Consider the following 12150-nt stretch of genomic DNA (forward strand, 5'->3'; position numbering starts at 1 on the left):
GTTAAACTTAGGTTCAGAGATCCCCTCCTCATTCTTGGCTAAAAATGTTCCCCAAAACAAGGCCAAAAAGTGGTCATCTAGCCCACATGCTACAGAAATTAGTTGTAGGTAAAGATTATTGTGGTCTGCAGAAGTAGTGAAAATGGCTTTCTGGAATAGGTGAGGTTTGGAGGTATCCTATTTAGATACGAAAGGAGGTAGAAAAATTTAAGTGGGAAAGAGTATGAGCAGGAAAAACAAAGGCAGCTAGAGTAGGGAATAAGTGTAAAGGATTTGTCAGAACAGTTGCAAAAACAAGCATTTATCAAAAAATTTACTTTGAGCCAGGCACTGTTTTAAGTGCTAGTAATACAAAGAAAGAAAAAATTAGTCCCTGCCTTCCAGGAATTCACATCCTGATGAGAGAGTCAGCATATAAATAAGAAGGGGTTCTACTTGAGAGATGTGAAGGTTAAAAAAAAGAGTCAACATATAAACAAGAAAGGGTTCTAATTGAGAAATATGAAGAAAAAAGTCAACACATAAATAAGAAAGGGTTCTAATTGAGAGATATGAAGGAAAAATAAAGAGTCAACATAGAAATAAGAAAGGGTTCTAATTGAAAGATGTGAAGGTTAAAAAAAGTCACATATAAATAAGAAATGGTTCTAGACTTGTACAAAAATATTTATAGCTGTGCTTTTTGTGGTGGCAAAAAACTGGAAAATGAGGGTATGTGCTTCAATTGGGGAATGGCTTAACAAATTGTGACATATGCTGGTGATGGAATACTATTGCGCTCAAAGGAATAATAAACTGGAGGAATTCCATGTGAACTGGAAAGACCTCCAGGAATTGATGCAGAGTGAAAGGAGAAGAGCCAGAAGAACATTGTACACAGAGACCAATACACTGTGGTAAAATAGAATGTAATGGACTTCTGTACTAGCAGCAATGCAATGACCCAGGACAATTCTGAGGGACTTATGGAAAAGAACGCTACCCACATTCAGAGGAAGAACTACAGGAGTGGAAGCACAGAAGAAAAGCAACTGCTTGAACACATGGGTTGAGGCGGACATGATTGGGGAGGTAGACTCAAAACTAACACTCCAATGCAACTAACAATAATTTGGAAATAGGTCTTGATCAATGACACATGTTAAAACTAGTGGAAATGCGTGTCGGCTATGGTGGGTGGGAGTTGGGGGGGTGAAAGGGAAAGTAAGAGCATGAATCATGTAACCATGTTAACTTTTCTAAAAAATAAAAATTATTAAATGGGGAAAAAAAAGAAATGGTTCTGAGAGAAATGAAGGTTAAAAAAAAGTCAACATATCAATAAGAAAGGGTTCTACCTGAGAGATGTAAAGGTGAAAAAAGTCAATATATAAATAAGAAAGGGTCCTAATTGAGAGATATGAAGGGGAAAAAAAGAGTCAACATCTAAATAAGAAAAGGTTCTACCAGAGAGATGTGAGGGTGAAAAAAAAAGTCAACATATAAATATGTAAGGGTCCTAACTGAGAGATGTGAAGGTAAAAAAAGAGAGATAGTAACATAATGGACATGTAGGCATCAGTGAGGAATTGAGAATAAAAGAGGTTGTGAGCTTGGGTGACTAAGAGAATGGTGATGCCCTCCTTCTATAATAAGGAAATGAGAAAGAAGGAAGGGCTTTGGGGATAAAAATGATTATTATTAAAGATAATTAGTTCTGTTTTTGCCATTTTGAGTTTGAGATGCCCACGGGACAGAGTTATACAAGAGGCAGCTAGTGACGGGAGACTCGAGTTCAGGAGAGTAGTAAGGGATGGAGCTGGACAGATCTAGGAATCAGCTTCATAGAGATAACTGAACTCATGGGAGGTTGAGATCATTAAGCAAGATAGCAGAGAAGGAAAAGAAAAGAGGGTCCAGGATAGAGCTTTGGGGAAAACCCAAGGTTAGTTCCTGGCAGTGATGTGGATAAAGATCCAACAAAGGAACCCCAAGGTATCTAATTGCCATCTGAGTTAGCAGCAATTAACTGGGATTTGGACCTTTTGGACTGGTGGTTACTGTGGCTGTAGCTGGAATCTACTTATCTGCTGCTACTCCTTTCCGAGGCAGAGAGCAGAAAGATATGGAGAAATTCTGGAAGGGTTATGGATCAGGCAGCAACTGCTGGCTGTCTCTGGTGCCTGAGAAACCATTTGCCCCACTGATGGAAAATACCCTGTGGCTGATGCTGCAATGGGAGTGCCAAACCAAACTCAAGGTCAGAGATGTGGAACTGGATCTGGAACTGTACTCCCAGGATAGTGGGCAAGAAGGATAATCTACCTTCTTACCCTTTTCATATCTCTCTTCCTTGCATAGCTGACCCCAGGCAAATCACAGACATATAGTCCTTACCTTTGATCTTTGGGAGGAAGGAAGACAAATGCTTAGGGAAAGTCCACACAATATCATGAGAGGGAGGGAGGAGTTGGTTGTGGGAAGAGATTTTAGGAGACAGCAGGGCAATCTTGGGGGAGTACTTGTGTTCTTTGTAACCATGTGGTCACTGAAAGATGATTGTTTGTGTGATATCAATAGGAAGGATCCAGACTAAGCCAGGAGATTTCCCAGATATAGGGATAGGGGCTCCAGACTTACAGATTGTTCTACTTTTATTATCCCAAGCAATATTTTGTATAAGTCTCTAAGCCAGAATTTAGAACCCAGTCAGGGAGAATTTCCTTCTGACTGGGCCATTTAAAGTCATGCTGCTCCATCAGGGTGGGAGAAGAGGCTTTCTTAGAAGTATCAAAGGTCTCCAGTATATGAGTAAGAGAGTCCTTGATGGGTCTATTGGGCTGATGGCATCTCCAAGTGAACAAATTATAATTACAACTTTTCAGAGGTTAAGTGTAAAAATTATTGAAATGGAAAAAAATTAATGATAATTCAATGAATAATGGATAATAATCATAATGAATAATAATTCAATTAATAATTGAAAAATTAATATCTATTCCTGTGGGTTTGAGGAAAGCAGGTCGTGAGGCAGTGTAGTCTACTACTGCTCTAGCAACAACTCAGGTGTGACTGCGGGACAGTCTCCAAGTGCACATGTAACTTACATTATGGCCACACAAGTGTTATAAGGTGGATCTACTATTTTTCTTCACGAAGTGTTAATAAATAACAAAAACTCTTCAATCCACTCACAGTTCAACGTACTGAGCATAAGAGCCCACCAAAGATCCATTTACTCTAACTTTGAGGACTGGATTCACTAACAAAACAGCAACAAAAGGAAGTTAAATTTTACTCTGACATGTATATGAGATACCAAAATTATATCTTCAAAGAATTATATATTTTTAGGGGCAGCAAGGTACATTAGGAGATTGAGAGCCAGGCCCAGAGACATGATGTCCTGGGTTCAAATTTGACCTCAGACACTTCCTAGCTGTGTGACTCTGGGAAAGTCACTTAACTTCAATTGCCTACTCTTACACCTCTTCTGCCTTGGAACCAGTACTTAGTATTGATTCTAAGACAGATGTTAAGAGTTTTTTTGGGGAAAAAAAAGAACTATACAATTTTAGGACTAATAAGAACCTTAGGCTAGGTATGGTCTCTCATTTTACAAATGAGGAAACTGATTCAGAAAGATTAACTAGCTTGCCCAAGATCACATTAGCTGTTAAGTGGCAGAGATAGGTACCTAAACCCACATCCTTTGATTCCAGTTCTCTATTCTCTCTTTATTATCTCACCAGCATAGTGTTTTTTTTAAACCCTTACCTTTCATCTTAGAATCCATACTGTGTATTGGTTTCAAGGCAGAAGAGGGGTCTAAGGGGGTTAAGTGACTTGTCCAGGGTCAAAGAACTAAGTACCTGAGGCCACATTTGAACCCAGGATCTCCCCTCTCTAGACTTGGCTCTCTTTCCATTGAGCAACTGCCCTGAACCCATAAAATTTTAATTATCTTTAGGCACATGCTCCCAAATTTTTCCAACTATGATTCTTTGAAAAAATCCAGTCCAGCATCGCCAACTGCCTACTTATCACTTATTGCTTAATTTGATTAACAGGCCTCCCTTCTACTAGTCTCCTCCCCACTCTAATCCATTCTGCTTTCTCCATGTAGATGCCCAAATGATCTCTAAGTGGCACATTTGGTCCATCCCACTCCCCTTCTCAAAAACATTCATGGGCTGCCTCCTGCTTCTGGGATAAAATATAAACTTCTTAGCCTGGTGTTTAAAGCTCTCCACAATTTAGCTCCAACACATTATTACCCTTTACACATTCAGTGAACCAGCCAAAATGAACTAGCTGTCCACAAATGTAATAGTCCATCATCTGCCTCCCCTCATTCTCCGTAAGCTGTACTGTTTTGGAAACTCCCATCATTCCCTTATTATTGACACCTCACAATCCACATCTTCCTTTGAGACAATTTAGGGATAATCCACCCCATGAAATGTTCTCTAATTCCTTAATGACTCATGTGTTCTCCTTCAAAGAACCTGTATTTATTAATGTAATTTCCCCCAGTAAAATGTAAGCTCCTTTAGGGCAGGATCTACTTATTTATCTTTGTTTCTGTAGTGCCCAATATAATAACCTTCCATATAATATGTTTCATAACTGTTTGAACTAAAACATTTATATCTAAATCCTTAGAATCATAGATGAAAGGGACCTGGATTAGGTTTAGTCCTTGGTAGCAGCAAGAGAATAAAATATTTCAAGCAGCTGGCCATCTTTATTTTTTTGGGTCTCCAAACTATGCAGTGATTCGACCTTCATTGAAATCCATTTCAATGTTTAACAACTGGAAAATTCAAATCCAATTGTAAATGGGCATGAATACTCTGTGATGTATTATGAATGAGGACATGTAAACAGTTTCCTCACACAATTTTGTAAGAATTCCCGAATCTATATCACGACACGCTAAGGCTGTGACTCAGCATTTTTCCTCAAAGAAATCAAAATGGATTTAAAAAGATGATATAGTCTTTTTGAAAGACAAATAAATCTTTATTAGAGAAAACTGGAGTTTGTAAGTTTATGAATAGTTCATTACACTTCAATAAATGTATCATGAATCAATAAAGGAAAAGTTAAGGGCAATGAGTTCATTACCAAGCAGGCTATTGATTCATAAGTGTCCAAAATAGAGTAGTATTGGAAGGGCACAGAGGAAATGGTATCCTTCAAACACCAAAAATCTTAAATACATCAGAAACACAGATGTGCTGCAATGATGAGGCACCCTCAGGGGTGTTTGAATTGTTTCTTTTTTAACTTCTTTATATTCTGCTAATGAGAAATAACGTTCCCCAATCTTTACCCTTAAGAAAGATCTCCCGAAACTAGGTCAGAGTTGTATTAAATTAGATTTTCTTCTTGCTTTTTCTGATGATTTGTTCCTTAAATTTCTTATTCATCCATTCTTCGAGTACATTTAAGAAAGAAAAGTTTTTATTTTATTTTATTTTTCTTATTTTAAAATGTCTATTAGAAAATCCAATCTTTTATCCCATCAATTAGAATGAATAAACAATCTGAAAATGATTGTTAACCAATTTATAAATGATTTCCAAAGAAATCTTTCCTTTTTTACTCTAAGGCAATCTCCTTACAATTATCACTATGTTCATAAAAAATTTATTATTTCCATAGAAACTTTCTCTTTTGTACTCTCAAACAATTTCCTTACAATTATCACTAAGTTCATAAAAAAGTGAAAACTAAGTCAGAGACACACAATTTTCTTTGCATTATAATATGAAAGATTTACTCTTTGATAAACAACACTTTGGAGGGGAAAAAAAAGGTTAGGGATAGAATGCTGATCCAGTTGTATAAATAAAAATAAAATCTAATCGTATAAGTCCTTTTTTTTTCTACATAGGGTATATTAAAGCTCAGTTTAAATATTGTAAAATAGCCAAGAGCTCCCTAGAGAATCAGCATTATATAAATTAAGACATAATCAATATAACTTTTCTGGCATTATTAAAAAGGAATAATAAATCATATATTTTCTTATGCAAAATGTGGGAAACTTAAGACACTTGAAACCAAGATAAAGCTCTATCCATTTTGATAATCCCAAAGCTGACCTCATTTTTACACAAATGTAAAATTACCGATGCTATTTACAAATGGATGATGCTATATTGCTGTGAATAATGAAACAGTGATTTTAGAAGAATCAAAATTGCAAATGACTCAAAGGGCAATAGAAATAATAACAAGAGATCACCCTTATTCATGAAACTTTTATACATTATCCTTAAAAAACAACTTTGTGAGGTAGGTGCTAGTATTATCCACATTTTAGAGATGAGGAGACCAAAGCTCAAAAAGATGATGTGTCTTGTCCAGTCACACTGCCAGTAGGTATCTGAAGTAGGATTCACATTTGGGACTTTTTGACTCCAGGTCCAGCCCACCACCCAAAGCCATACTGCCTCTCAGATACTTGGTGGGCCTAAGTAAGCTGCAAATAATGACTTAACTGGGTAAGAAATGTCATAGGACCATAGATCTAAAGTTAAAAGAGACTTCAGAGGCCATTTAGTCTATTTCTTCTTTTTATAGATGAGAAAAACCAATGGTCAGAGAGGTTAGGTGATTGCCCCAAGATCACAGAGGTAGTAACCAGTTGAGGTAGAATTAGAATTTGGGTTTTGTCTAAATTTATTACTTTTTCTACTGCAATATGATACCTTCCACAAATAAGGATACATCTGACTGAAAAAGGGGTTGTACCTGTTACCTAACAACAATGCAGGAAAAGGGATAGATTAAGGATTGTATGGGCATCCACAAAATGTTAATAAGCAAAAAACAAACAAAAATTACCAAGGGAAAAGTCTCCAGGCCATCTGATGGATGCACTATGAGAGAGATTTATGGAACTGTCTAGATAAGAATGACACAGGAACAGAAGAGGTTATGATCCACCCTGGTAAGGAAATGACCTATTTGTTGTTGTTCATTCATTTCCACTGGGTCCAAATCTTTTCAATTCCATTTGGGATTTTCTTGGCAGAGATACTGGAGTGGTTTGCCATTTCCTTCACCAGTCATTTTATAGATGAGGAAATTGTAGCAAGTAGGGTTAAGTGACTTGCCCAGAGTCACATAGCTAGTTTCTCAGGACACAGGTATTCCTAACTCCCTAACTCAGCACTCTTATCCATTGTGGCACCTGGTTGTCCCAAGATGATTTCTACAAATGACATTAGGACTCCATAGAGGTATTAAATGAATTATCTTATTTCACAAACTATGGAGGGTCTGTTTAAAACAGGAATTTGGGAAATTTTAATTTTTGATAAAGGGGGTTTATTTTGGCTGGAAAAAATTCCTCATTGTTCAGTAATTTGAATTTAAAAATAAATCTTTTTTTGAATGGAGAATAATGTTGCAAGAATGAGTCACTTCAAAATATCACTGGGCAATCCATAGAAAGCATTTTTAAAAAGATGGTAGACTGTATCAAATTACTTGCCTTCTCAATGAAGAAAGAGAGAGTTTGGAACTCAAAATTAAAAAAAAAAAAAAGTAAAAATGAAAACTCTAGTAATTCCAGACCTGCCCATTTTGGCCTAGAAAATTGTTATCCAAACTGAAGTGGCCTTTTCAAAATTCAATCAGATGTGTGTAGGGTCCATTGGTATCGAGCTTTAACACTTGTCTGTTTCCATATGTTCCATGTCTGACCACCATACCAGCTTCAGCACACTTGCTATTAGCAGCGAGCTCTTTTTCACATAGAGTCACAAATTGAGAATAAAGTCCTAATCCTTCTTCTTTTCCACAGTTATTGTGGTACTGCATGCCTTTTCCTTTCACTTTTCCCCCAAGGGTAGCTTGAGGGATGATGAGAATGTTTCCAGGTAGATCCAATATAGAGACAAGCTTGCCATTTTCGGTCTCACTTAATTTCACATTCAACAGTGTGCTAACTGGAAGGAAAAATAGTTAAAAATGAAAAGACAAATCAACAAAACTCCCCAAGAAATTCCTCAGTGAATCCAAAAATCATGTCTGAAAAGTTGGCTCACACATCTTGACCCAAATTCTTATTTAGACTTTAAAAAATGCTTTGCCAAGCTACCCCCCCAAACACAAACCACTAAATATAAATATAGTTAATCTTATATAGAAAATAGGTTGATGTCTTAAAAAAATGAATTGGTAGTTAATGTGACCCCAATATTAAATCCCATGGTAGTTAAAAAAATACAACCACATGCTGAGGTTTTCAGAAAATGCTGTTTTGGGGGTACCTGTCAAGGGACTTATATATTTTAGTAATGGAATCCCTCCCCCCTGAGAGTCCAAGAATGAAGTTACTCTTAATTCTGCTCTACAGAACAGTTTTGGTACTTTTGGTGTTTGTTTCTTAGGTATTTAGAATACTTTGTTAACTAGGCAAAGGTTTATGAGTTCAAATCCCAAAGAATCTGATTGGTTTTACATGATTTCATTACAGTACATTGATTATCAACAATACAGAAAATGAAAGGACTGATGAATTTGGCATGCATTATTAAAAAAACTTAAGAGAATCATACCAGATAGCACTAAATAGCTGTCTCACAACTACATCATTGGCTGGTTATATGTGTGTGGATATGAGCAAAAGAATCATCATAACTATTAGAAAAACAACTCTAAGAAAGAAAATATTGGATCAACGGTATTACCCTTATCTAAGAATGCCTGCATTATTGTAATCTAATATGATAACAGTGCTATGATTATATCACATATAATGCTATGATTACATAAGCCATCATGCAGATTTATGGCTTTCTAGCTATTTTACACATACGCATAAAAAATTCACCTGGGATTCTAAATGGAGCTTGCTGTTGTGATTGAGATTTAGAATTACAAAATCTATACAAGGGGAATTTATGGATCTGTGAGTTCATCACTGAGGGGAACTCCCTCCATGGGAGCTGACTACAAACAGTTTGTGAATTGATAACTAAGTTCTAGGGAGTTACTTGATGCATATGAATGTCAATTGAATTATCATATAACTAATAAGTGTCAGAAGTGAGATATGAACCCAGATATTCTTGACTCTAAGGGTAGCACTCTAGCCATGCTGCCTTTATACAAAAAAGACCAAACCAAAACAACAAACAAACTTAACAGGCATTTACTTATTACCTAGTATGTCAGTCATTGTGTTAGGTATTAGGGATACAAATTTTTTTATGTATATATGCAAATATATTAAAAAGTGAAACAATCTCTATTCTCAAGTAATTTATACAAAACTACACAATATCTATTAGTAGGAATATCTAATATCTATTAGTAAGAATGCTCAGGTAGTAGATTTTGAATTATAAGTACTTTTCTGATTCCTGACTGACTCCTGCTTGCAAAATAAAAAATGGTGCTAGAGATGGAAAGAAAGGACACAAAATTAATTCCCATAGAAAATTAGGATAGCAAAAACATGCCTACAGATGAAAGTGGCAATAATTTCTCTTTTAGAAATAGAAGCTAATCGCTGTTTAGAATTAAAGTAATATTGCACTGGATACCCTTGGGAGAACAGGGGAAGTCTTAAGTTTATTTTTTTCTCATTCCTCAAATCAAAGGTTTTATCTCACTAAAAATCTCTGTGAGGCAGGAGATCTAAGAGTTATTAAGCATTACAAAATTTTGCTCAACTAATACCTACTTTTTTTTCTCTATTTAAAGGATTTTGCCATATTACCCACTAATTGGACAGTTGGCTTCTCAGGGGAGTTGTAAGGTATTGAGGGGTGGTTTTAAGGTTAATTTACCCTCGAGGCACCTGATTAGTGAGAAGTCCAGAGTAATAGCAGAAGCATGTACAGAGCTACCACATACCTCCCTCTGCTGGCTAGAACTGAGATCTTGCTTACAGAAAACAAAACAAAACAAAACAAACTGGTTCAGATGGAAGGGAGCTTTGAGGTCAGGTAGTCCAACCCCTGACTTCCCCTTCTTCCCCACTCTCTATTCTTTTGAGGAAACAAGCCCAGGGATGTTGTGATTTCCTAAAAGTCATACAGATCAGAAAACAGTAGAACAAAGAGTTGAAGTCAGGTCTCCTTGACTCCAAAATCCAGCATTGCAAGATGCTGCATCCTAAAAGCACAGTGCCTGGCACGTGGTAGGTGCTTAATAAATGTTTATTGACTGATTTCTTGATTGAATCTTGAATTTATTAGAGGTTTCTGATGCAAAAGGTCATGTTAAGTAGCTTGCTCAGAATCCAGAATTCACTTTTTCCAAAGAAGCAATGTTATACATAGTAGTTAAGTTGTCAGGCCAGTTCACAAAAAGGAAAATTATTTTATACTGTTTTTATATTAATGATCCTAAACCAAATGATCACTTATAATCCTTTAGGTAGATTACTACAATTATGATTTTTAGAAAGAGGTAGATCTAGTTATCATATTGTATATAAGATATTAATTATGACATAATATTATAAGTAAAAACAATAATTTCTAGTATTAGAAAGGATATAGTTTGGTCTGTTGGACTATATAGCAACTGAATATATTAAGAGCTTCTGTTGGAGGAATAAAAATTTGAGGTCTGTGTAGTTCTCTAGGAAGCCGAAACTCATGCGGTAGGGAATAAGTTGTGCTCATTAGGAATGGCGAGCGGACGGCTGACCTGATGAGACCCTAGGAAAACAAGCTCGGCACATCCAGACCATCCTGTGAAAATTTATGGCAACTACAGGCTCCCTAGAGTAGCATGGCCAAAAGAGGTTACTGTAGTATAATAGTTCTGGACTGGTAATTAGAGGAATCATTAAAATTTCTTATCTGAACCTTGCATTAGAATTTATTACTTTGTATCAAATGTTACAAAACCTTGTTATCAAATATGATAGCGTGTTTCTTAACATACCATGTACCTTCTGGCTTGTTAATGACTTCTATTAACTTCAAACACACTGCTGAACATTTAAATGGGGTCTTTACCATAGCCGGGGCAGGCTGAGATCTCCAGCTTTATTCACCACCATTCAAGTTTGGATCTTCGGCTCAGAATGATGGCCCCTGGATGGCTTTATTTCTCACGACTTTAATGTGTGATCCTGAAGGATTCTCCTGTACTAATGGTGCAACAGAACTTATCCACCAAGTGTAATGATGCCTTTCTAGGAAAGTGTGTTCTGAATTCTAGTTTGGAATGCCAGGATATCTCATGCACTGGAAACAGGGTCTGAAGACAGAGTGGGCTGGATAGATGGGGACTCTGGTCTGAGGGCAGGATTGGGATGTCAGCAGGGGCACAGCAGAATGGGCAGGAGGAAGAAAGGCTTCAAGGGAAGGAGTCGTGGGGGTCAGTCAGTAGAAGACACAACTGGGTCCCCTTCCAAAACCTAACTAGCAGCCATTTATTCATAAGGGATGGATGGATGGATGGATGTTGAATGCACGAAAGCTAGGGTCTGCTTAGGCAAACAAAAAGGAGACAGGGAACTGGACAGGTTCATCATTTGATTATATATTTATATTCTGCTTTATATATTATTATATATTGTATTATATATACTCTCTTATATACTTATATTCTAGTTTATTCATATTATTTATTTGATTATATATAACATGCTATATATAATATGTAACACTAAATAATTTATTATATATAACTTGAAACACATAAAATAAATAATAAATGTTATTTATATTATTCTATTTTAGTTATTTTTAATGGTTATCATATAATATATAAAACACAGTACATAATACACTAATATATTATATATTTATGTAATATATTATTTATTATACATATTATATACTATTTTACATTATAGTTATTTTTTGATGTATTGTTATTCATCTACTAGATTATAAACTATTAAAAGGTTGGAATCATGTCTCATTTATCTCTCTAAAACACAAATTATATATGTAAAGGAAATTTAATTGTAAAATTGTAAAAAAATGATGAATGAAAAGGAGCATCATTATATTGTAAGAAATTACAAAAGAAGGGGCAGCTAGGTGGCTCAGTGGATTGAGTGGCAGGTCTAAAAGCTGGAGGACCTGGGTTCAAATCTGGCCTCAGACACTTCAAGTCATATAATCCCCTAGTCCAGTGATGGGCAAACTAGTGCCTGAGGGCCAGACAAGGCCCCCTGAA

The 12150-nt window shown here is 36.0% G+C and overlaps 1 protein-coding gene across 1 annotated transcript in view; it reads right to left on the reverse strand.

The window, feature by feature from the left end:
* Positions 1-7595: 7595 nt before the first annotated feature.
* Positions 7596-12150, reverse strand: part of DTD2 (D-aminoacyl-tRNA deacylase 2) — a 14182-nt gene continuing 9627 nt past the window's right edge. Inside the window, exon 3 of the mRNA XM_044662154.1 lies at positions 7596-7946. Coding sequence (XP_044518089.1) covers positions 7621-7946 — 326 coding nt within the window. The 3' untranslated portion in view covers positions 7596-7620. The remainder of the gene's footprint in view (positions 7947-12150) is intronic.

This window comes from Gracilinanus agilis, chromosome 2, assembly GCF_016433145.1.
Source record: "Gracilinanus agilis isolate LMUSP501 chromosome 2, AgileGrace, whole genome shotgun sequence".
In the NCBI taxonomy this organism is placed as follows: domain Eukaryota; kingdom Metazoa; phylum Chordata; class Mammalia; order Didelphimorphia; family Didelphidae; genus Gracilinanus; species Gracilinanus agilis.